The 24,558-nt window shown below is 44.0% G+C and overlaps 1 protein-coding gene across 19 annotated transcripts in view; it reads left to right on the forward strand.

The window, feature by feature from the left end:
* The window catches only part of NRCAM (neuronal cell adhesion molecule), a 278,943-nt gene that overhangs the window by 212,325 nt on the left and 42,060 nt on the right, over positions 1-24,558 (forward strand). For 14 of the 19 annotated variants that reach the window (XM_047695028.1, XM_047695034.1, XM_047695030.1 and 11 more), the window contains 10 exons: positions 93-215; positions 5,119-5,289; positions 5,797-5,853; positions 7,663-7,774; positions 10,586-10,770; positions 12,093-12,224; positions 18,543-18,686; positions 21,088-21,199; positions 22,709-22,875; positions 22,968-23,115. In XM_047695028.1, coding sequence (XP_047550984.1) covers positions 93-215; positions 5,119-5,289; positions 5,797-5,853; positions 7,663-7,774; positions 10,586-10,770; positions 12,093-12,224; positions 18,543-18,686; positions 21,088-21,199; positions 22,709-22,875; positions 22,968-23,115 — 1,351 coding nt within the window. The remainder of the gene's footprint in view (positions 1-92; positions 216-5,118; positions 5,290-5,796; positions 5,854-7,662; positions 7,775-10,585; positions 10,771-12,092; positions 12,225-18,542; positions 18,687-21,087; positions 21,200-22,708; positions 22,876-22,967; positions 23,116-24,558) is intronic. The other 5 variants (XM_047695038.1, XM_047695045.1, XM_047695040.1 and 2 more) reach the window with 1 other exon arrangement.

The raw sequence follows: 24,558 nt of genomic DNA on the forward strand, positions 1-24,558 counted from the left end.
CTTCGCCCCCAAAGTTTATCTTGTCTTCCTTTCTGTGCTATTTTTATTGTCCAAAGCAGAAATAACTTAGAAGTTATTATTTTATATCATAGGGTCACCATTGTGGACCAAAGAAAAACTTGAGCCAATAACACTTCGAAATGGCCAGTCTCTGATCCTTCCTTGCAGACCCCCACTTGGATTACCACCACCTATAATATTCTGGATGGATAATTGTAAGTTTTAAAAATATGAACTTTCTGTCTTCGAGATACTTATGATTACTTCAAGATTCTTATGATTCTTATGATTATAAGATTCTATGTTACCTCCCATGATTCATAAAATATTTGAAAGAAGTTTTAGAGATGCTCAAAGGAAAGAAATGCTCATTGAAATAAATAATGTGTCATGAAATAAGCAACATGATTTTCTTGAGCACCTACTGTATACCAGGCACCTAAAGAGACCAGATTTCCTGCTTCCACCAAGCTCATATCCTGTGTAGTGAGAATAGATGCGGGGGTGGAGACGGAAGCAGAAATCAGTGCATTTGTAAAGTAGGTGTCAGTTGGCAACAAGTGCTATGAAGAAAAATAAGCAGGGACACCTGAGAGGCTCAACTGGTGAAGCGTCTGCCTTCGGTTCAGGTCATGATCCCAGCATCCTGGGATCGAGCCCTGCATTGTGCTCCCTACTCAGCAGGGAGCCTGCTTCTTCCTCTGCCCCTCATTCCCCCTCTTGTGTTCTCTCTCCCAAATAAATAAAATATTTTTAAAAAGAAAGAAAAATAAGCAGCATTTTGAACAGAGACTTAGAGGAATGAGAGAGCAAGGCAGGCCCCTAAATGTCCTGGTAGAAGGGAAACAGACAGGCCCCTGAGGCAGGAGCATCCTGGTGCCTGGGAAAGCCCCAGCAGGTAGCGTGGCCAGACCGCCAGGAGCCCAGTGAGAGGGACACAGATGACGTCGGAAAAGTCCAGGGCTCAGTACAGAGGTCTTTGGATTTTGCTCTGAATGAAGCGGGGAGACACGGAAGCAGGGACTGTACCTGAACCTAGCCAGCTAGCAATAGCCCTCCTTCAGTTCCTGTGCGGGTGGCAGAGGGGACAAAGACAGGGTAGGGACACCCGCCAGGCGGGACCCTGCTGAAATCCAGGCAGGAGCTGACGGTGACAGGGACTCGAGTCGTGGCTGTTGTCAGGTGGGAACAAATGGTCAGCTTCTGGATATATTTTGGACATAGAGCCTCCAGGATTTATTGGGATCGGGCTGGGGGTGTGAGAGGGAGCTACCAAAGATAACTCCAGAGTCGAACAGGGAGCCGCTGGTGACACGGAATCACCATTTCCTGAAACAGCAGAAGCCTGCAGGCGGGGACGGCAGGGAATCAGGCTATTTGGAATGTGTTACATTTTGTCATTTAGGTTTGGGTTTTTTTTTTTAATCTCCAACAACCGCTAATACTTCCTGAGCATCTATTCAGTGCCAGTCCCTTTGCTGAGAACTTTACGTGGGGTTATCTCATCAATTTCTTACAACAACCCTGCAGGGCATATCCGATTATTCGTTCTACTTTTTATTTTTTATATTTTTTTATCGAAATGTAATCGGCAATGTCCTGTTGGCTGCAGGTGTACATCATAGTGATTTCATACTTTTACACATCACGAAATGCTCCCCACGAGAAGTCTAGTTACCACCTGTCCCTATACAGAGTTATTACAATATGACTTATCCCCTGTGCTGTACAGTACATCCTATGACTTACTCATTTTATTACTGGAAGTTTGTACTTCTTATTCCCCTTCACCTATTTCGCCCATCCCCCAATGCCTCCTCAATTCTGATAACCAGTGGTTTCCTGTATCCATGTCTGTCCTCTTTTGTTTGTTTAGTTAAACCTGTGGTTTCCATTTGCATTTCTCTAGCGATGTCGAGCATCTTTTATCTTTCCACATTTTAGATGAGGAAACCGAGGCACAGAGAATGAAGTCATCCATTAGGCCATCTCACATCTGTCTACCCCAGCCCTGTCCTTAAGGGAACTGTGTGGTGCTGCCTTTCCTCCCCTCCAGAAACTGTGCTAATAGGTTAGCATGCTCCTTTAGAGGTGACATGGGGTTCTGCTTGGGGACCAAGAAACCAGGGTCGTGGAGGTGAGAGGCCTATGGAACAGCCATGAGGAGAAGCCCAGAAGGAGTTGTAAGGCAGAGGTCAGGCTCTGGTCAGCAAAGCAGGCATGGTAGTGCAGAGGTGCTCCTAGAGCCAGGGCTGGGTGAGAGCACTGGGGGTGGGGGGCGGTCAAAGCCTGTGGTGTGGAGACCAGGAGCCCCCCAAAGGGACTTAGGGAGAGACCAGCAAAGCAGAAGAGAAGGAGCCATCCCTGAGGGAGGAAGACAGAGACAGAGCAGTGTCCCTGGGGCAAGTGTCCAGAAGACAGAACTTTTTTTTTTTTTAAGATTTTATTTTTATTTATTTGACAGACAGAGATCACAAGTAGGCAGAGAGGCAGGCAGAGAGGTGGGGGGACAGGCTCCCCACTGAGCAGAAAGTCCCATGCGGGGCTCAATCCTAGGGCCCTGGGATCATGACCTGAGCCGAAGGCAGAGGCTTTAACCCACTGAGCCACCCAGGTGCCCCCAGAACTTTTGATCAACTGTTTCAAAAGATCAGATAACTTCTGATCTGACCGAAAACAACTATTCAATTTGGCAACATCGGGATCACTGTTGACCTTGACAAGAGTCTTTTAGGTGGAATGGTGGGGATGAATGCAAAATATTTGTAGGGAACACAGTCTATTCTCAGTAACATGATTTCCCCTGAATTCATAGACTGTTCACATTTCTAAGAGAAAATTTAGCTGGAATATTTCATTTCCATTTGTAACTCTTGTATGGAAAAATATTCAGAGAAAGTATCACAAAGAAATGAAAAATAAATATATAAATGAATCAATGAGCAGACATATTTTCCTGTGAATGCATAACAGCTTTCAAACAGATTTTGAAAGAAAATATAATGAGTCAGATGTACATGGGAGGTATATCCAAATGTCACTACCCAAACAAGACTGTGTTCGGTCCTTGGTTCTTACTCAGAAACGATGACCTTTTCACTTAATAAATAGACAAATACATGTAAAGTTTCAGAATCATCTGAGTATGTGACTTTGTTTTCCATGTTGCACTTCTGGGCTATGTCATGAACCTACATTTTAGGCTGTTGGCAAAGCATCTGGACCTTTCAAATGAAATTGCATCAGGAATACGGAAGAAATTTCAGATTTGTATAGCCTTCTTCTTGTAAGGTGACATTATCGAGTTCTTCCTGCCTGTGTACATTTTTTTCCCAAGTGTAAGGCAAAGAACTCGGGGGCAAAATGCTACCACCCTCTTAAAGTCTCATTTCTTTAACTTGACTTACCAACACCGATCAATAATAAAATACAACATGGGAATCAGAAGAGAATAAATGAATGCTTATCTTTAACTCTTTGTATTCATTAAATAAATGTACATTATTTTCCTGAGTATATATATATATATATATATATGGTTTTGTTTGTTTTGTTTTGTTTTGAGAGAGAGAGAGTAGGAGCAGGGGCGAGGAGGAGGAGCAAATGGAGAGGGAGAGAGAATCCCAAGCAGGTTCCAAACCCAGCACGGAGCCCAAAGTGGGGCTCAAACTCACGACCCTGAGATCAAGAGTTGAGCTGAAATCAAGAGCTGGACGCTGAACTGACTGAGCCACCCAGGCACCCCTCCTGAGTTATTCTTAAAACAACACTTTCCTAGGCATTCCTGGCTTATAATCATGAATTTACAACCACCAATCAAACCCCGATCTTGGCCAAGAACTCGGCTCACGCGGTAACCTGCATTCTTTCAGGTTCTGCCTCCACATTTCCCTGCCCTGAGAAGCTGCAGCCTTTCGACCCTAATTTTGCATTTCGTGTGATGTTAGATGGAGTGCCTTTTGCAGGAGGAGAGCCCTGCTTGGCTCAGACTGGAGAATCCTCCAGAAGACAGAATACCTAGCCCCAAGGTTGCTGGAAAGTGCAGGTTTCCTGGTTCTCTCGCTTCAGAGGCACCAAATGCTCAGTTAGGGCTCTGGGAACTGAGTCAGAAGCTTCAAACAGTGCGTGTTAGCCCTCCAAGTGCAAATCCTGCACAGGTCCACGGCCCCGCCTCCCCAAGTCCCCTGTCCACTTAGAAAGGCTTTCTTCAGCGCCTGAGGCTCGACAGTGCCTTAACTGGACCCGAGGGGAAGTAAGCTGTGAGGCATGAACCTGGAAAGTCAGAGTGCTGACTTTCATTTCATTTAATCACGGAGCCCCTGGCAAGGGCCCCGCGAGGGTTCAAGGCTACAACAGACCGTCTCTATCGTCCTGCAACCTAAATTCCCAGTGCAAAGAGACAGGCAATAAAGCACACACGGGACAAGTAAAAATACCTCATATGTTAGAAGGAAAGAAAAAACTCGTGGGGGGGGGGGGCTGGAGGCTCAGCTGGGGGGCCTCTGAGGGGCTCATCTGCAACATTCCAACATCATCACATGCTGTTGTGAATGCCGTGCCCCCTCCCACTGCCGTGTGCTCCCGGATTCCTCAGTGAGGTCACGGACTCAGGCAGGGAGGGAGTCTGGGATGCCGGGCGCCTTGCTCGGGGCGAGCTCAGGCTTAGATGCTCTCACAGTATCTGGCGTCTGACCGAGCACGTGGAGGCAAACCAACTTAACATCCTTACAAGCTTTTTAAATGCATTTTCTAAGATACGTATGTACACGTGTTTAACAGTTAATATTAAATATTAGGAAAAGTCCTGCAAACTCATTTGTAAAGCCTTTTTTTTTGTTTGTTTTTTGTTTTTTTGTTTTTTTTTTGGTCTACACTTGCTTAATATAACACTTGACTGTATGATTCTAGTCTCCACTTTGCTCCCACTCCAGAGAAATTGGGCTCTGGCAGGCACAGTTGGATTTTCCTGTGTTCTGCTGTTGTTTCTGCAATGACTTGCTTTTACCCGAAGAGCTTTATAGGGGGAAAAAAAATTCCAGGAAAGTTCACCAAACTATGAGTAGTTATCGGGAGAGCTTTGGTATGGAATCATCTGGATATCTCTCTGCCTTTCTCCAGCCTTTCAGAGACTTCCACAAAGTGAGAGGGTTTCTCAGGGTCTGAACGGAGACCTTTACTTCTCCAATGTTCTCCCAGAGGACACTCGCGAGGACTATATCTGTTATGCCAGATTTAATCACACTCAAACCATACAGCAGAAGCAACCTATTTCCGTGAAGGTGATTTCAGGTAAGAGCTCGGCCTCCTGACTCTCTCTTTCAATGATGTTTCCAAGTGTGCCTAAAATATATTAACTAGTAAACACCACTGACGTTGAACTACACGGGTTCATTGATCAGGAAAGTACCCGTGACTAGCTACTGACGTGTTGGCAGATAAAAGCACACGTAACCCAGATACTGTATTGTACGTTCTTTGCTGATATCACCGTTGCTGTTTCCACGATAACTTTCGGAATCTCCTTGGTCCCCGGAGCATCTGCGCGTGCGTTCTGCCCCAGCGTGCCTGGACTTAGCAGTCCCGCAGCGTCAGTTCCGTGTCCCTGTATTCCTGGCTGGGGTGGCTGAGGGACGTAATCAATTAGTGAGTCGTGAACGATGTAAAAGCCTGTGTTTCCTTGGTAGGGATGGCACCCGGTCAGCATGGGTGTATACGTTTACTTTTGTTGCCCGAGACTTTTTTGTAGTACCTGCTCCCCTACTTTTTGCATTCTTCATCATATTCTGTTTATTTCAGTGGATGAACTGAATGACACCATAGCTGCTAATTTGAATGACTCTGAGTTTTATAGTGGTGAGTTCTGGTGACTGCAACTGGTACTCCTCTCCCTCATCGTAGAATCGGTTCACTAACTCCACCTCCATAGCTATTAAACCCAGTTTCTCCATGAGAGTCCTAGTTCTGTGTTTAATACCACTAGAACAATGTGTGTTTTCTACGAAACTTAGCTACACACTTACGTCATGTCACTAAAACATGCTGCACGTTGTATGTATAATAATAAAAATTATTATCACTGTTTTCATGTGAAGCACCATTTCCCATGATCTGGGGGGAAAAAATCTTTCATGTATGTTTAGAATTATATTTTTCATTTTTTTGGTCTTGTTCACAAACTTTTCTCATTAACCAAAAAAGGGGGCATTAATTCGCTAGAATACTAACTCGTCAGTCTTAGTAACCATTAGCAACTAACATCAAGTGGATTTTGATAGTAAATCATCACATTTCCCATCTGTTCTCACATGACATTATCAGTGTCATATAATTAGTAATAGCATTTCTCGTAGTTTTGTTCAAAACCAAGTCACTCTCTTCAGTGGAAATAACCTTTTTAAATATAGAGCATTTAACTTCATTCTTATAAAAAGAGAATTCGATTTCCTTAAGGGAAATGTGACTGTAAGGTCTAGAGTCTATTAGTGAAAATTGTGGTTTCTGGTATGGGGGTCCTCTTAATGATCTCTAAGGCAGAATTTCTACGGTATTACTTTTTTACCCTTGAGATACAAAGTAAAAAAGCATTAAGGTACCATCAATGATCAGAATAGGCAAACCACAACTTCTGCCTTGTTATTTTATTTTAATATATCCTGAAAATGATGGGTCTCAAAACCATTCCCAAAGTGATTTCAGGGAGGTAAGGTTTCCTCCACAATTTCTAAAGTCTTAAGAAAATTCTCATTTCTCTCAAGTAAAACCTTCCCTGGTATCCAGTTTTTCTCCTTCTGAGGAATGAGAACAATTCATATATTACCTTTTCACTCACTTTTGGTGAGCATCAAAGAGATAATGCATTTAAGTGTTGAAAACTCCAAAGGGCGATAGAACCTTAAGATGGTATATTCTTATTTCACAGTTTTCTGAGAGGCCATTAGAAGACAAGGCCACTTTTAAATGAAGTTTCCGTGAAACCGAGGATGGCCTTTGTGGGCCTCCCTGAGATCTCTGACTTGAGGCCTCTTTATTTTTTCATTGAGGAAACCAAGTTCAATTTCTTTACCATTCATTATTCTTAATGTATGGCACACAATTTGCCAGACTTCTGTCAGTAACTTGCTAGTTTTCTTTGCTTTGTTTTCCATAAACCTTGCAGTTTGGGGGTCTTGATACTTAGACATCCACCACAGATTTAAGTCCATGATTAGTAAATGAAATGGGCTATGATGTTGTCCCTAGTGTAAACCAAACTACTCCCTTCCATAGTCACAGCTTCCAGAAAAATCTAACATCTTCCGCAATATAGTTAATTTTCTCTTTGACCCGAGCACTAATTGTAAGGGATGGATAGTTTGATAAAGTGACTTTCCTTTCTATGTCTACATTTTGAAAATTTGCCAACGCACCAAAAATTCATAAAAACCTAACCCATGTTAAGGGAATGTACAAGAGTGAAATAGTCCCTCGTGTTAATGGTTATGTAACCAATATTGTTTCTGTTCCCAGCTCAGTGAGCAATGTTTATAAGGCAGAGAGTGTGGATGTGCAGTTTAATTTCAGTGTTTAGTGGTTTTGAAAAGGGATTAGATTTTTAGGCAGTGAACCGTGTTTTGAGAAATACATATGCATAACTTTTAATCCATATGATTTTATTGTTTGCAGCAAAATCAAATAGAGAGAGGCCACCAACCTTTTTAACTCCAGAAGGCAATGCCAGTCACAAGGAAGAGTTAAGAGGGAATGTCCTTTCGCTGGAATGCATTGCAGAGGGACTGTGAGTTCCCACTTTCTGTCTTTTTTAAAAAATATTTTATTTAATTATTAAGTAATTAATTAATTTGAGATGCAGGGAGCAGCAGAAGAGAGCACGAGCCTGTGGGCAGGGGAGGGGAGGCCAAGGAGGGGAGGAGTAGATGGGGGAGGTGAGAGGGAGAAGCAGACTCCTTGCTGAGCAGGGAGGCCAACTGGGGGCTTGATCCCAATCCCAGGACCCTGAGCCTGAAGGCAAACCCTTTTTTTTTTTTTAAGATTTTTTTTTATTTATTTATTTGTCAGAGAGAGAGAGAGAGAGCACAGGCAGACAGAATGGCAGGCAGAGGCAGAGGGAGAAGCAGGCTCCCTGATGAGCAAGGAGCCCGATGTGGGACTCGATCCCAGGACGCCGGGATCATGACCTGAGCCAAAGGCAGCTGCCCAACCAACTGAGCCACCCAGGCGTCCCCTGAAGGCAAACCCTTATACAACTGAGCCATCCAGGCACCCCTGCGCTTTCTGTCTTAGTGTGCATTTCTGTAGCATTTCTTACAAAAACCTAGTGGGTCCATAGAGAGGCATCGATGTCATAGCAACAGTCATTGTCTTATACTAATTCCAACAAGCATTAAGAAAAATTTGATAAGTGTTTTCAAAAATAAGCCATGTGTATCTCATATTATTGAAATATTCTCTTAATATAATAGCTTTCCTCTTGAAATAAGTATCAGGAATCCCTTTGTGGTTGCTATGGTTACAATTAGGGTGTCTTATTTCACTACCGTTATGTAACAAACAACCTCAAAACTTAGCGGTTAAAAACAATAGCTATTTATTGTTAATCATTCGGCCACAGGTCGCAGGGCAGTTGCTGTAACAGGCTAGAGAGGGACGTTTTAGGGTGAGCCTGCTCATGCCTCTGCTGGGAAGTTCCACTCTGGGTTCATGGCTCTGGGGGTCTTCTCAGCAGCTCTTGGCCTTGAGTGACTCCTGTCCCTCTAGCCATCTAGCCCCGGCTTATTCTCCTAACAACAAAAGTACACGCATCGCCTCTTAGGCCTCTTACTGTCTAGCCTCAGAACGAACACCCTGTCCCTTCCACTCCTTCCTCTAGGCAGGTCACAAGCCTAGCTTCTTTGCAGATGACTCATCTGTGCATAGCTTAGATACAAGGACAACTGTTATATTAGGTGCCCGTCAGAAGTGAGTTTCTACATCATCCCTTCTTAGCCCTGGCAGCGAGGAAGTACTGTTGATGTGGGCACATTTGCTGGAAACATTGCGTGGAATCTCAGAAACATTGTTATGATCCCATGTTCTGATCTGCACTGTCCTTGACCTGGCAATGCAACAGTTTCGAGTTCCTTCCCAGAACTGACTTCTAGGAATGGCTTTACTGCAAGAGACACGTGGAGACCTCTGCTGGTCCCGTCCGGAAATCACAGCACACGCTACTCAGTTCAAGTGACTGAAACTAGCAAAATTCCCCTTTAAAGATATATTAAGTATATATCTTTCCCATTAGAATTAAAAGCAAACCCCCAACCCCTTGCAATTTTCATACATCATGGTGTTAGAAAGTGGTTTAATCTACTAACCTCCAACCTTTGGGGAGCAGAGATACCCATTGTCGCAATTTTATGATTCCCCTTCCCATGAAGGGTCTCTTATGTAAAAATTAAAATATGGTTGGTATTTGGAAACTGCATTAAACTTCCAAAAGAATTTTTAAAACCATGGGATGGTGTAAAACTAAGATTGAGGAGTCTATCATTTACAAACCAGTAGCTATAGGACTCACAGAATCATAATATTTCTAATTCTTAATAACTACTCAGTGGAGAAGTAAGAAGGCTTCCAGAACAATCTATGGCTTAGTTTGACCTCAGGCCTCTCTCCCCGTGATCCACTCACCTCCAGATCATGTGAGGTGCAGACTATCTGACTGAAAAAAAACACCAGAATATGGTATCATACACATTGGTCTCGTATCTTCCATTTTTGAAAATGATTTTACATTTTCTACCTCTTTTTATATTCCCAGCAGGTTTCATTTTGGAAGGTATTTCATCAAAGAAATATGTTCAATTGTTTCTATTCAGCTACACAAACCAGAAGCAATTCTACAATCAACCAATTAACCCCATTTGAATTTCTAAGGACAAATATTGTGACCTTCTTGAGGCTCTTAGGCCATATGGTTTTTGTTTTTTTTTTGTCTTTGTCTTCTCAACATACAACTCAGTGCTTGGTCCAGAGTTCAGTGCTTAATAAATATTTGTGTCCAGTAAAGTTTTATTTTACTCTCATGAAAATCTTCTAAAGTCACTAGATCAAAATTCTTCCATTTGTTAGGGAAATGTGTGCAAAAGTTCATGGGCACAAATTTGTATATCAGCACTTTCTCTGCATTTTTAATTCTAACTGATTTAAAAGAAAAACTCAGTATCATTAATTTCATAGTAAGCCTTTTGATTGACATATTCGTTTATGTAAAATTTTCTAGGTGTGCCTCACTGATCAGAACTTTGAAGATAATAATGAGGTCCTTTCAACAAAGTCACCTAGGCTAGCCTACTCATTGTGTCAGGGAAGTCCAAGGTCACGGTGTGCCATGCATTAACACAGCGCTGCCTTTGTGACGGTGCTGGCTCACAGACTTCAATACAGGGGTCTGAGCATTATTTATAAAAGTGTGAGGCTAGTTACAATGTCTTTCTGTTCCTCAGGATCTTTAGACAAAGAAGTTGTTACCAACTTGCATGAAGATTCACCCTCAAAAGCAGCGAGGTGAACTTCTTTTTTAAATAATATCATTTATTTATCTTATCAGGCCTACCCCAATTATTTACTGGATAAAAGAAGATGGAACCCTGCCCATCAACCGGACATTTTATAAGAACTTCAAGAAAACTCTGCAGATCATTCAGGTTTCAGAAGCAGACTCTGGAAATTACCAGTGTATAGCCAAAAACCCACTGGGAGCTATCTATCATACCATTTCTGTCACAGTTAAAGGTATACAATTATTTCAAATGCATAGCTCTTGCCTTCACGAGAAGTCGTAAATCTTCAATTAAATATGCCTTTGATTTAAACTTCAATTCATAACAAATGTAAATTTGTATCAACAGTCCTGACCCCTTGGATCTTTTCTCACTGCTCTTTAGAACGCATCTAAATCAGGTCAAAAATTCTCTCCCCCAAACCTTCCTCATAGAATTCCAATTAATAATTGTTAAGAAGAAGGAGGGAAACCAGAAATCACCATGAACATCCCAGTTATAACTTCTGCAGGCAAGAGCCAGTGAGGAAAGATAGATGAAGGTTTGAGGAGAAACAGAGGATCCAAAATTAATTATGGAAGCAGGTTTAACATATTTTCACAAAGTCTCTTCACCTTTCCTCTGGGAAGGAGAGGGAGCTGAATTTCCTTACCCTTGAGTATGGGCTGGACTTAGTGACTCACTTCTAGGGGATAGACTATAGAAAGCAGGTAAATAGCAACTTTACAGAGAAACCTGGCAGATATCACCTTACCATGTGTTCAAAGTTAGCATAAGCAGTCTTAAGTCATGTTGGTATCGTGTATCCCCCAGAATGATGCAGTAAGAGGGATCCATCACCCAAAACCTCAGGGTAATCACGAGAAAACACCAGACCCAAGTTGAAAGACATTCTACGAAATAACGGATCAGTATTCTTTAAATGTGTCAAGGTCATGAAAGATGAGGAAAGACCAATAAACTGTCAGATTGAAGGAAACAAGTAAGGAGACAAGACAAGTAAAGATAATGTGGTAGCCAGGAGATGGTCCTGGGACAGAAAGAAGGCATGGGTAGGAAAAGATGTAGTTTAGCTAATCATATTGTACCACTGTTAGTTTCTTGTGTTGATAACTGTACCATGGTTATGTAAGGTAACACTGGAGAGAGCTGGCTGAGGGGCTCATGGGAATTCTCCATACTAACTTTGCAACTTCTCAAAAGTGCGAAGTTTCTTAACTTCCTTCCCAGTTTTATAATTATGTGTATCCTACAGGACTCAGAATTTAAGTTCATGTTCCTTAGCGAAATCTGTTACCTTTTTAATGTCTGATTAATTTAATGTGAAACGAGATGGTCTGTGTATCAAAAGCCTCTACAAACAGTCTTTTGAAAGTCTGAAGTGTTCTTTGAGGCATCACTTACAATACTATTCACTCTTTTAAAAACGAGGCTAACACATGTTTTGCTAAATATTTATTTTGATATTAAAACAGTTCAGTATACTAAATTTGCTAGAACGCTTGTATGATTCAAATGTTTGTGGGGGTTTTTTTCTTCCTTTCTTTCATAAAGCGGCTCCGTACTGGATCATGGCACCTCAGAACCTTGTGCTGTCCCCAGGAGAGGACGGGAGACTGATCTGCAGAGCTAATGGCAACCCCAAGCCCAGAATTAGCTGGTTATCGAATGGAGTCCCAATAGAAAGTAAGTTGCCTTGACAGGCTCTGTGGTTGCAACCTATTTTCCAAGCATAGCTACGTCTCAACAGGGAACAAATGGAATAAAATCACTGGTGGTGAGGAAGGAAGCCATGTGTGAGCTAAAAAGAGGTGCCAAATTACCTTCGGATGTTTGTTTTATTACCTCTCGATATTCCTGATGACAGAATAGTTTGTACCCTTAAACGTGATGGTATATGTTGATTAGGACTTGGCAATATTTCTGGTCTTTTTACATGGATCCTAGGAAAAATGTCAGGGTCAGAAAGAAACATTCCTGGAGAGTTCAGATCTTCTCTGTTCCAAATGTCAAGTGTTTTGTGGAAATGTCACAGGAGTCGGAGGAGACATGCTGGGGAGGCTAGGGATAGAGCCACAGCTGTGGTCATTTAAAGAGTTTTAATTCCTAAGCACAGCCCAGATGTCCCCAAGTTCTCTGGTCTTCAGAGGTCACCATCCCCCCCCCCTTTTGTTTTAAAGATTTTATTTATTTATTTGACAGAGAGATAGAAAGCACAAGTAGGCAGAATGCAGGCAGAGGGAGAGGGAGAAGCAGGCTCCCCACTGAGCAGAAAGCCCGATGCAGGGCTCGATTGGAGGACCCTGGGATCATGACCTGAGCCGAAGGCAGATGCTTAACCAACTGAGCCACCCTGGCACCCTCACCATCCCATTTAATGTCCACAGAAGAAGGTAGCCTCTGACCATGATTGTATTGCAGGACCCTTGGCCTTTGATTAGTTTTCCCTCCCTAGGTATGCCAAGCTCACCTTGAGCAGTACTGACCCAGGCCCGGCTGCTGTGGGCCACCTCTTCGGCCACTTTCCCTGGACCACTCACAGCTCTCTCTTTCCCAGCCAGCTTCTCCAATCTGCCACCACGCTGCCCAGAACAGCCCCCAAAGTGTGGCCACAGGCCCATCCATTAATCTTCTAAATCACAGCAAAGCCCAGCTTTACAAAACCTGGTTAAAGGCTTGAGGACAGTGGAAGGCTTGAGGATTATGGCAAAGCAAAACAAACTTAAAACCAGATAGTGCCCCTTCCTGTTTCCAGATTCCTAAGAGAGAGAACCCACCAGCTCTCCTTTCCCCCACCTCACCCACCACCTGCTGCTGGTTGCAGGAGACTCTGCCCATTTTCTCCTTCTTGGAGTTCACACCTTCTCTTAAACCCAGAGAGAGAAAATTGGCTTTTGTTTAAAATCTAGACTCAGGCTCACCCTCCAGCCGGTAACATAATAATTAGCAAAGGGATTCTTGACTCACAATATAGACAGCCTTCAGGTTGACAAAGTAGAGCAGCTTTGCTCCTCGTTGCCTCCAACCAGAATCAAAAATGGATTTGATTCTACATAAGTAAAAGCTCCTTTAATCTGACTTTTCTGAAATAGTCTTCACCCTAAAATGGATCTGAGAACCGCTGGCAGATTTCAGTGGCTCGGTCCCTGTGTCTCACCATCCGGGTCTCACAATGGCAGGTCTAGACCAAGGAAGAGCTCCCCGTCCCATGAATTTTATTAAGAGTTTGTTTGTGTCACAGGGTACAATAGTCATCAGATACTCTAAAACAGGCAGCCTGTGTCTACTGTAAAAGGAAATTACGTTCCTGGGAGAATACAGATTGCAACGAGGCCAGCAATTGGGGCTTGGGTAATTGTGCTCCCAATTTTAACCATGATTGAGATCAGGAAGTAGTGCAGAGAGTACCCAGTGGTTGTGCATTGGGAAGCTGTTGCCGTGAGTGGAAACAGAGAAAAGAGGATACGGCCCAGACCTAAAGAAGTTATATGGAGCACTGTCTGATTTTCCCAGGAATGCATTCAGAATGACAGGAAAGGGTCTGGGCCCTTTAGGGAGGGTTAACCGTGCTCCTGAGATCTGGCCTCCATTGGACTGACAAGTGGGAGGGGCCGCCCATCTCACCCCACAGTGGGGAAAACCCCGGGCGCCAGGGAAGGTTGAAAAAGATAAACCCCTGGGGCTCCATGGCCAGAACTCAGTCCAGTCCAAAGTAGGGGAAATTGAGACCAAGTTGGGTCAATGACACAAGTAGACTCGGAGATGAGATAATGAAGCTGATCTTCCGTCTTGATCTACTCGGCTTGTGATCCAACCAAACCAGGCATGGGCAGTACCTCCCAGAGAGCCTTGTTGCTCCAGCTGTGTGAAGGGCTCTGAAGTGCACTCACAGACATTCCCTTTTAAATGAAATATCTGGGGGCGGAACCAACTGGGAAAGGCCTGCCTGGGAGAGGGGGTGCACAGGACAGCGGTCCTGGGATACAAGTTAGGTCCTTCCACCATAACCCCAAATCATCTGATTAGGTCCTGAGCAGAAAGCTAGAACAAAATCTCCCAAATTGGGTTCCAGGTTCGTTCATACACCAAGGTGATGTGCAGTGTCTGCGAGTGGTGGCTTCCTCCGCATCTGGTGGCCTGGCTCAGAGTTCGTGGGTTTGTGTGGGGGGATCTCATTGCTCACAGTTGATGGGCTTTGGCAGCTGGTGGGGACCCTCAGAGCTCTCTGCACAGTGGTCCTGCAGACCCTGGGGCTACAGACCCTAAGGGCGGGTCCTGTGCCCCACCTCTACCCCCAGCAGCTGATCTATCTACAGACTCTGCTGAGCCTTGATTAGCTAAGTTCAAAGTGAAGCCTCCCTGCCTCCACCTCATATTGACTTCCCCCGCTCCAACCTAAGGAGTAAATGTGGAAGACAGCGGTCAAAAAATCAGTAGGAGTTTGAAGAGCTTTGCGCCTCTTCCCTTTCCATCCTGTTTGATAATTAGGCTGTGAATCTGGAGACCCCAAAACCAAATTGCCTTTGAGGTTTGGGGACCATTCTAGACACAGGAGATGGGCTTGTTTTTCCTCTGTGGCTTGTTGAGCCGTGGACCCCACAGATGCCTCCAGCGGTGATGGAGCACTGGGGCTGGGGGAGGCGGAGAGGCAGGCTAGGCGAGGGACAGCACAGTCGCCGCAGGATGCGGTGGATGGAATTGGCATGGCGAGGGTTCCGAACCTTCCGGGGGGCCTCGTGTAGACCCCAGAAGTTAGCTGGGAGCCCCAGCTGTATGGACACCACACCTTTCCCTAAGAAGCTGCAGAAACCTTGAGGGGGCAGCTGCTGAGGCGAGGGTCAGGGAACAGCCACTTGTCTGCAGCCGGGAGGATGGCGGCACAGTCTAGAACATTCCCAATATTCCACCAAGGCATCTCCCTTCGGCCTTTTCTCCAAAGCAGAGGGCTCCATGGGCATCCCCTATGAGGGATGGAATAAGTAGACAAAGGAGATTCATCTCTGCACCCAGGGAGGTGTTCTACCCCACGGCCAAACGTCCAGATTTCAAGGAGATGTTTATAAAATGGACTGTCTCAGAAAATCTGAGCGTTCTTCTCATGTCGTACCACTGTGTGCTCCAGTCTCTGGCTTCTCTTCTCCACACAGCAACATTTTCCAGTTACTCCATTGCACCCTGACCCCCAAATCCATTGCACAAAGTTCTTCGGAAATAAAATGATGTGATAAATGCAAAATTTTTTTTTAAATGTTTCGTGCTCTATACAAACTAAGTGGCATTCATTATTACTCTCATTATCTGAATGTTGGAAGCATTTCCAGGTCTGGCCAGGTGTGTCAGGACAGTTAGAATAGAAGAATGTCTTGCTGGAAGGCTCTCGCCCCAGTTCTGAACCTTACCTTTGGAGCTTTAAATTGGATGTGATGACTCCATGCTCAGATTTCTTTCTCTGTTGTTCATTTACAGCAAACGGAGTTGCTATTCCCAGAAGCAATCATTATTCCTTTGGATACCTGGGGCTGGGTTGCTGGCCAGTCACTCCTACCCAGCAGCCAGCATACAGAATCGAGGGACTTCCAGTAGCTCTGCACTAGTAATTTTCATCTTTGTCCACTCCCAGCTGAGCTGCCATATGTCACTGTGGGTGCCTGGGTTTGTTTGTGTTTCTTTAGTGAAAACGCTTAAGGAAAATGTAGCCCCAGCCCCCATGGAGAAATATTAGCTTATTCACTATTCTTACCTAAAGGGTTTATTTTTTTCCTAAACACTTTGCCAAAAAATAAATATTTGAAGATTGCTCCATTAAGCAGCAATAAGACAGACACAGTCTGATGCCCTTTAGGTAACGAATAACATTAAAAAGAGTTGATGGCAAGGAAAAATGCACGGGTGGGCTACATAAAAGCTCCTTAGGATGGTGTATGTTGTGATTCACAACTCCCACTGAGGGAAGATTGTCCTACTGGCCTCATTCGTAGAGCTGGTCTTGAAGTTCATGGTGATGTATTTTTATTGTAGTTAAATATAAAAACACGTAACACAAAATGTACCATCTTACTCATTTTTGAGTGTATAGTTCAGCAGTGTAAGTATATTCACACTGCAGTTGAGTAGATCCCCAGAACTTTCTCATCGTACAAACCCGGAGCTCTCTACCCATTACACCGCGCATGGGTTGTGACTTCTAAGAGCTCCATGTACTCACGGAATGTGAGGAGCTGTCCTCACACACCCAGAGAGACTCAGGCTCGCTCTCTGCCCGGGCGTTGCCCTTCCCCCCTCCACTGTTTGCGCGTCTGCGGAGGTGCAGTCAGAATTCTGGGCACCGAGAGTCCTTCAAAGCGACCCAGCAACGAATGCCCAAGTGCTGGGTCCCAAACTGCTGAGAGTAACTGACAGAGAAAGAGATTCTGGAAACCCTGCTCTTTTCCATCAGCCTTGCTTGGATGGACATCACTGAGAGTGGGTGAGTCAGACAGGCCTAGGGATACTAGACTTGAGGTCTAGGACAAGGAATGTGGGTGGCTCCCTGGTATACCATATTCTTGGGGTACCTGGCCATCTGCCGCAGCTGTGGTTCACTTCCCAGGCCAGTGAGACATCTCTGTCCTCCGCTGTCATGCACGGATGGAATCTTTACCCTGTTAAAGGAATCAGAACTTGTATTTGTTTTCTGGTTGGAGGCATTCTGAAACGTTTCGAGTCCCAAACAGCAGAGATGAGCTAGGAAGCCGAGCCAAAGGATCCCGGTGTTCCCCTACCACTAGATGAACTAACTGGAGGTCTTAGGCAACATTAGAAATTAACTATTGATTCGATTGGAGCGTGGAACAGCCACATACAGAACTGTCGGACAGTAAATTGATGCGGTTTTAAGCACTAACTCTGTACCTTGTTCCAGCAGCCAGAGAAAACGGGACTACTAAGACAAGGCTGAATGACTATAGTTTGGTTTACTGGTAGGTCTTCAAGGGAGTTAATTAGCCACAGAGGAACCAAATATTTGAGATCTGCAAGGGATAAAGGCATCTGAATGCAGTGATAACTATGTCTTAGATGTACCTCCCTTTCCTGGCATCAAAGAGACAAGTACAGTGTTTAGAATGGAAGCAAAGCCTTCTTAAGTGGGTCAAGTTGCAAGCGGAGATTTGAGGGAAAGGGTGAGATTACGGCATGTTGATTTTGAGCCTTGTGCTGAGGCAGATACCTCTCGGCCCTCTGAGTGTGCTTTTAAAGCAAGGTGAGGTCACAGTCTGCAGTTTAGCACTCACAGACAGGAATTCATTTCCAGGAACTCGGCACTTCCATGCCGCTGGGCATGACCTGGACTAAATTCTCACATATCACGTTGCTCACCCTGGTCCTTTCCACTTTGGTTAAGGATCAGTCCTGGTCCTGACTTTTTTTTTTAATGTACTTGAGAGATTTAGCTGAAAAATACATAATTTCACATGATTTGTTTCCACCTCAGCCTCAGGAGTTTCTGATACAGAAAAATGAATAGTTTCACATTTGATGATTGGCCCCCTAGATGTCTTTATGTACTTATTTATTTATCTATTTATTTCAAAAAGAAGCTCATTAAGGACACAGGTTCAGTTGAGCTAAAGGGTTTCTCTATTTTGGACTAGCGTTTGCGGTCTCCTCTTGAGAATTAACTCACCTCCTCATGAAGAACCACGGTTTCATTGTGAACAGGCAACACTTTCCCGAATGTGTACTTCTGTTTTCACCTACCTTCTGCTTTTTCCCCTGGATCTCTCAAAATAATACTCAGTTTTACAGAATCAGTTCACTTAGGACTGAATGAATATCGAGCATAATGTGCTGAGAAGTGATAACCAAAGTCAGAGGAGGGAAAACTGGGATTTCTGCCTGAGTTCTCAGTCTCCTCCTTCTTACTACATATACCTCAATTGGCACGTATTTCTGTTCTACTTACTAGCGTGTAGAACTCACACAGAGAAGAATATACAGATGCCTTATATTTTTGCACCCAAACAGTTGCTCCCGATGACCCCAGCAGAAACATAGACGGCGATACCATTATCTTTTCAAATGTTCAAGAAAGATCGAGTGCAGTGTACCAGTGCAATGCCTCTAATGAATATGGATATTTACTGGCGAATGCATTTGTCAACGTGCTGGGTAAGCTCTCCCTTTATTAAAGACATGGCAGGTTCAGTTAGTGACTGCTGCTGTTCTCAGCAAAAACGTAGCGAGCCTCTACTGTGTGTGATGCACAGAGGCCTGGATGCTGCATGGGGTGTAAGAAGATGGGTAAGACACAGACCTTACCCTAAAGGGTATGGTACTCTGGCCTTCCTGTTCTTTCAGAATGCAACTTTTATAGTGGCCAATTGTTCACTGTAGATGTAATCAAATAGACTGCTCGGTCCACATGGGGTTAGGCTAATTGTTAAGCCCTCAAAAGGAAAATAACATTAATCTGCTATTAGTAACTAAATGTTTTGCTAGTCCATCCAAAAAACTGGTAAGTTCAACAATGTCATTCTGATTTTTAAAAAATAAATTCTTACTCGTAACGTTTGGCCTTTATCCTTGCCACATATGTAAATTTATTTATTAATTCTTTTTTAAAAAAGATTTTACTTATTTATTTGACAGAGACACAGCAAGAGAGGGAACACAAGCAGGGGGAGTGGGAGAGGGAGAAGCAGGCTCCCCGCCTAGCAGGGAGCCTGATGCGGGACTCGAAACCAGGACCCTGGCACCATGACCTGAGCTGAAGGCAGAGGCTTAACAGACTGAGCCACCCAGGCGCCTCTATTTATTAATTCTTAATAATACATTTAGAATACTATGGTAGACTCAAGCATCTTCTGAAACATTTGGTGTTTTGTTTTGGTTTTTTGAGTGTAGTTGACACACAATGTTATGCTAGTCAGGTGTACAGCTTAGTGATCTGACAAGTGTACACGTGACACTTGTCTTCACCACAAGTGTAACTGCTGGCTGTCCTGATACGACACGATTCCAGTGTCATTGACTGCATTCCTGATGCCCTGCTTTATTCCCGGGACTTAGCCATTCCATAACTGGAGGTCTGTCTTTCCCACTCCCCTTCAACCATTTGCCCAACTCTTGAACCCGGTCTCCTCTGGTAACCATCATTATTGAGAGCTCCGATCCTGCTTTTTGTTTGTTTGTTTATTTATTTATTTATTTTCTAGATTCCACTTATGGGATATGAGTGGAATCACATGGGTTTTGTCTTTCTCCATCTGACTAATTTCACTTATCATAATACTATCTAGTTCATCCGTGTTACCTGAAATGGAGCAGTCACATCCTTTTTAAGGCTGTGTAGTATCTCACACACACACACACACACACACATGCCTTCCTTAATCATTTGTCTATCGATGGACACTGAGGTTACTTCCCTGTCTTCGTGATTGTGAACAATGCCGCAGTAAAACAGGGGTGTATCTGTCTCTTTGAGTTACTGTTTTTGTTTCCCTGGGTAAATACCCCATAGTGGAATTATTGGGTCAGATGATATTTCTATTTTTAATTTTTTGAGGAAACTCCATGCTGTTTTCCACCGTGGCTGCACCAGTTTACATTCCCACCAACAGGGCATGAGGGTTCCTTTTCCTCTACGTCCTCGCCAACACCTGTTGTTTCTTGTCTTCTTGATTTTGCCCATTTTCAGAGGCATGAGGGGATATCTCGTTGTGGTTTTGATTTGCATTTCCCTGATGATGAGCGATGCAGACCCTTCCTTGTGTCTCTTGGCCATCTGTAGGTCTTTGGAGAAATGTTTATTCAGGTCCTCTGTGTGAAATGGTTGGTTTATGTCAACATTTCATTTCTCATACTGGACAAAACCACCAAAACATCAAATGTTTTAAAATCGTATGTGAGACTTGTTTTCGTGATGCCAGGGAATTAAACGCCAACTCTTTAAATGTAGCAGACTCCCTTTCGAATGAAATCATAGTCAGGAAGCCAACCAGTCCTTGGCATGTTTCCTTCATGCTCGAAATGGAGGTCAGTGACTCCCACGCCTAGCTGAGCACAATTCCCGTGTTGCTAGGGTTTGGGGAGGCAGTTCTGATTTCTGGTTCTGTGTTTCGGGTGTCCGCACACTACTGTTTTCTGCCAGCTATGTGCTTGTCACCACTCTTACCCTGGGATGAGGATGGGCCCATCACTTAACAAAGATGTACTCGGCCATTATTTTTGTGCCAGACCCTGACCTAGTTTCTGGGAAGAAAACAATAAAAGTCCCTTTCCCTGCCTGCAAGGGACTCACAGGGTAGTAGGACAACTAGATAAATAAATCATTAAAACTGCATGCCTGAGCAAAATGAGATGTGGGGTATGAGACAGAAGGAGAAAACTTGGATTTCTCCAGCCTGTTGGCTGGTGGTGTCATACCTGACAGAGAACATAGGGGGAGAGACCTATGGGTTATGTGGAATGTGAACTTGAACGGCCTTCGAATGCAGTAAAATACAGGGTGGGCCTAAATGTTGGTTTTATTTTAACATTTACTTCACGTTTTTCAACTTTTTTTTAGCTGAGCCACCACGAATCCTTACATCTGCAAATACACTCTATCAGGTCATCACAGACAGGCCTGCTTTACTAGACTGTGCCTTCTTTGGGTCCCCTCTGCCAACCGTTGAGTGGTAAGCCACGGCTCTGTTTGTCTTTAATACTTACATTTGCTAAAGGCTTCAATTTCTCCGACAGCGCAGTTTCCATCGTACTATTATGATTAAATTCACTCATAGAGATGTATTCACTCCTCGCTCGGTGCTGAATACTTCCTCACCTACAATGTATGCAGCCGCACACCTTGTCAGGCACGCCGCGGGGCGGGGTGGGGGGTGGGGGAATGGGAAAGTATGTTGTCTGAAAATTTAAGGGATCCGGCCAAGCTCGCTCATGTCTTTTCAGTCCTCGCATCAAACCGTCCCCGCTCGGGATCGAGTTTAGCCTGAGCTGGGAGGCACAAGGCGAGGATGGGCAGCAGCTTGGAAGGAAGGAGCAAAAGAAAATTAGAACATTCAGTTACTGGTCGTCCATCAGGGACCAGACATGGAGCCGGGCTCATGTGAGAACCAAACCAGGTGTGGGATTAAGGACAGTCTCCCCAGGTCTCCACTTCAGGGGCAGAGAGGAGAAGCATGGTGGTTGGGCAGCTGGTGTCCTAGTGAGGTCGAGGGGTTCCAATTTAGCTTAGGTCGACTTTGCCTGACAGTTTTATCCAACCCCCCCTTCTGTCTGACAGTAACCAGGAAGCTGAGCAGACGCATACTTTATGTGCATGCGTGGTTGGTTTTCTCCCCTGAATATTTTCCTATTCATATGAATCAAAAATCTCTTTAGAATTCAAATCAAACATCTTCATATCGAGTTGGCTTTAGAACTGTGGCCTGCAGATGGACTTACGAATATGTCCCAGGAGGAAGAAAAAGGCCGTAAAGATCTTTTTGCCTGTTTTATCACCCATGTGGAGATAGAATGGGTAATAATGTGTGTATTAAATATGAATTTGATACAGAAAATTATAATTGAGGTATTTCATATTGTCATCCTAATGCTTCAAGCACCATTTCTTTTTTTTTAATTTTTTAAAAGAATTTTTTAATTAACTTATAATGTGCTATTTGCTTCAGGGATACAGGTCTGTGAATCATCAGTCTTACACACTTCATAGCACTCACCATAGCACATACCCTCCCCAATATCCATCACCCAGCCACCCTATCTCTACCTCCCCACCCCCAGCCCCCAGCAACCCTCAGTTTGCTTTCTGAGATTAAGAGTCTCTTACGGTTTGTCTCCCTCCCTGGTCCCACCTTGTTTCATCCTCCCCCCATCCCCCACAACCCCCCCCCTCCGCCTCTCAAATTCCTCATATCAGAGAGATCATATGATAATTCTCTTTCTCTGATTGACTTATTTCATCAAGCACCATTTCTTATGAAATGTCCCACTTTTACCTCCTGCCTTCCATGGATCCCACTGACTTACAGGCATCCAATCCGGGAGGTCTTTTGCAGATTCTAATGTCTCTGAACTTGATACCATGATGCAAACGACTGTGTGTTGATCTCCAATGTGGCATTCTATGTCTGACTTCAAATTACGATTTTTTTTCTATTCCCACTGTGATAATTTCTGTAATGAAGGTTCAAGGGAGCTAAAGGTAGTGCCCTTCGTGAAGATATTTATGTTTTGCATGAAAATGGCACTTTGGAAATTCCTGTGGCCCAAAAGGACAGTACGGGAACTTACACATGTGTTGCAAGGAATAAATTAGGAATGGCAAAGAATGAAGTTCACTTAGAAATCAAAGGTAAGGTGGAGATGACGAAGTTCTCTCAGGTATGACGTGACTTTGAGCAAATTCCTCAACTTTGGCAACAGATAACAATAGCTAAATTTCAGATGCAACAAGGATCATTAAACAGCCGGAATATGCAGTTGTGCAAAGAGGGGGCACGGTGTCCTTCGAATGCAAGGTGAAACACGATCACACCTTAATCCCCACCATCACGTGGCTGAAGGACAACGGTGAGCTGCCCAATGATGGAAGGTATTTGAAGACCTTTACTTTTTTTTTTAAGATTTTATTTTATTTTAAAATAAAAAGATTTTATTTTTATTTTATTTTCTTTATTTGACACAGAAAGAGAGAGACAGTGAGAGAGGGAACACAAGCAGGGGCAGTGGGAGAGGGAGAAGCAGGCTTCCCGCTGAGCAGGGAGCCTGATGCAGGGCTCGATTCCAGGACCTTGGGATCATGACCTGAGCCAAAGGCAGATGCTTAACAACTGAGCCACCTAGGCTCCCCTTGAAGATCATTTCTTTCCTTTCTCCTCTCTGCCTCTTTGAACTGCTCAGAACTAAAGGTTTATTGTAGAGTGACTTTTTGGTGGTGTTTTTAAAGTTTGTGAAATCTGGTCTCCCCCCCCCCCCAAAAGTGCATTTTCTCCCAAAATGTGCGGACCTAAAAAGGTATCAAGTTATTGAAATCAGACCCTGAGAATGTTTGTCTGTCTTTGTGTGCTGGGCTCCTATGTAATTCAGGATGGGAAAAAAACCTTTCAGGCCTTGGATGACTTCCATTGTTTTCTACCTTGTACAGCGAAGTCTCGACAGATGTTTTCATTACCATTCTACAAATAAGCAGAAATGCGATCGCTTTAATCAGCAGAGTGCACCTAAATCCTTGTCGGTATTTTAAAGGACACTGGTTTTCATTCAAATAGGGAATTTTCTTTTGATCACTTAAAGCCAGTAGAAAGGGGGCGGGGGAGACAGGTAAAAATGTAAAAGAGCGTAGACAGGTTACGGTCCTTGAACTTGGAATAGAAGAAAAGGCTGGGTGAAGCCTCAGTTTGAAGGAATAGGTATGGAGCTGACTGCAGGAAGCTTAACGGTCACGGAGGCTACCAACATCGCCCCCTACTGGAAGTAATGCCCTGTGCTGGTGGAAATGGCCCCTGTGGTTTGCTTGCAAGTGTGCCTAAGCGTGTAGCTTAACGACCCCTAAACAAAACAAAACAAAACAAATCAAAACAAAACAAAAAACAACTATGTGACCTTCTCCTCTATACCGAGGACTTCCATCTAATTCTATGCTTCCCACTGGCCAGGCTTTTTTTTTTTTTTTTTTAAAGATTTTATTTATTTATTTGAGGGAGAATGGGAGAGAGCACAAGCAGAGAGAGAGGGAACAGCAGGGGGGAAGAAGAAGCAGGCTCCCCGCTGAGCAGGGGGCAGGAGGTGGACCCTGAGATCATGACCTGAGCTGAAGGCAGATGCTTAACCGACTGAGCCACCCAGGCGCCCCCCAGCTGGCCAGTTTTATTTGTAGCATCAGAGCTGGTAACGATGAAAAGGAAATAGGAAGAAATGACCGTGGAGTGAAGGTGGCTAAAGCTTTAACTTGGAAATTCCCTGCAAAGACAGTGAATGATTTACGCATCCTCATTAAAATCATGCACGAATCCTATTTACATGGATTTTTGACCTA

Source organism: Lutra lutra, chromosome 11 (assembly GCF_902655055.1).
Source record: "Lutra lutra chromosome 11, mLutLut1.2, whole genome shotgun sequence".
NCBI lineage: Eukaryota > Metazoa > Chordata > Mammalia > Carnivora > Mustelidae > Lutra > Lutra lutra.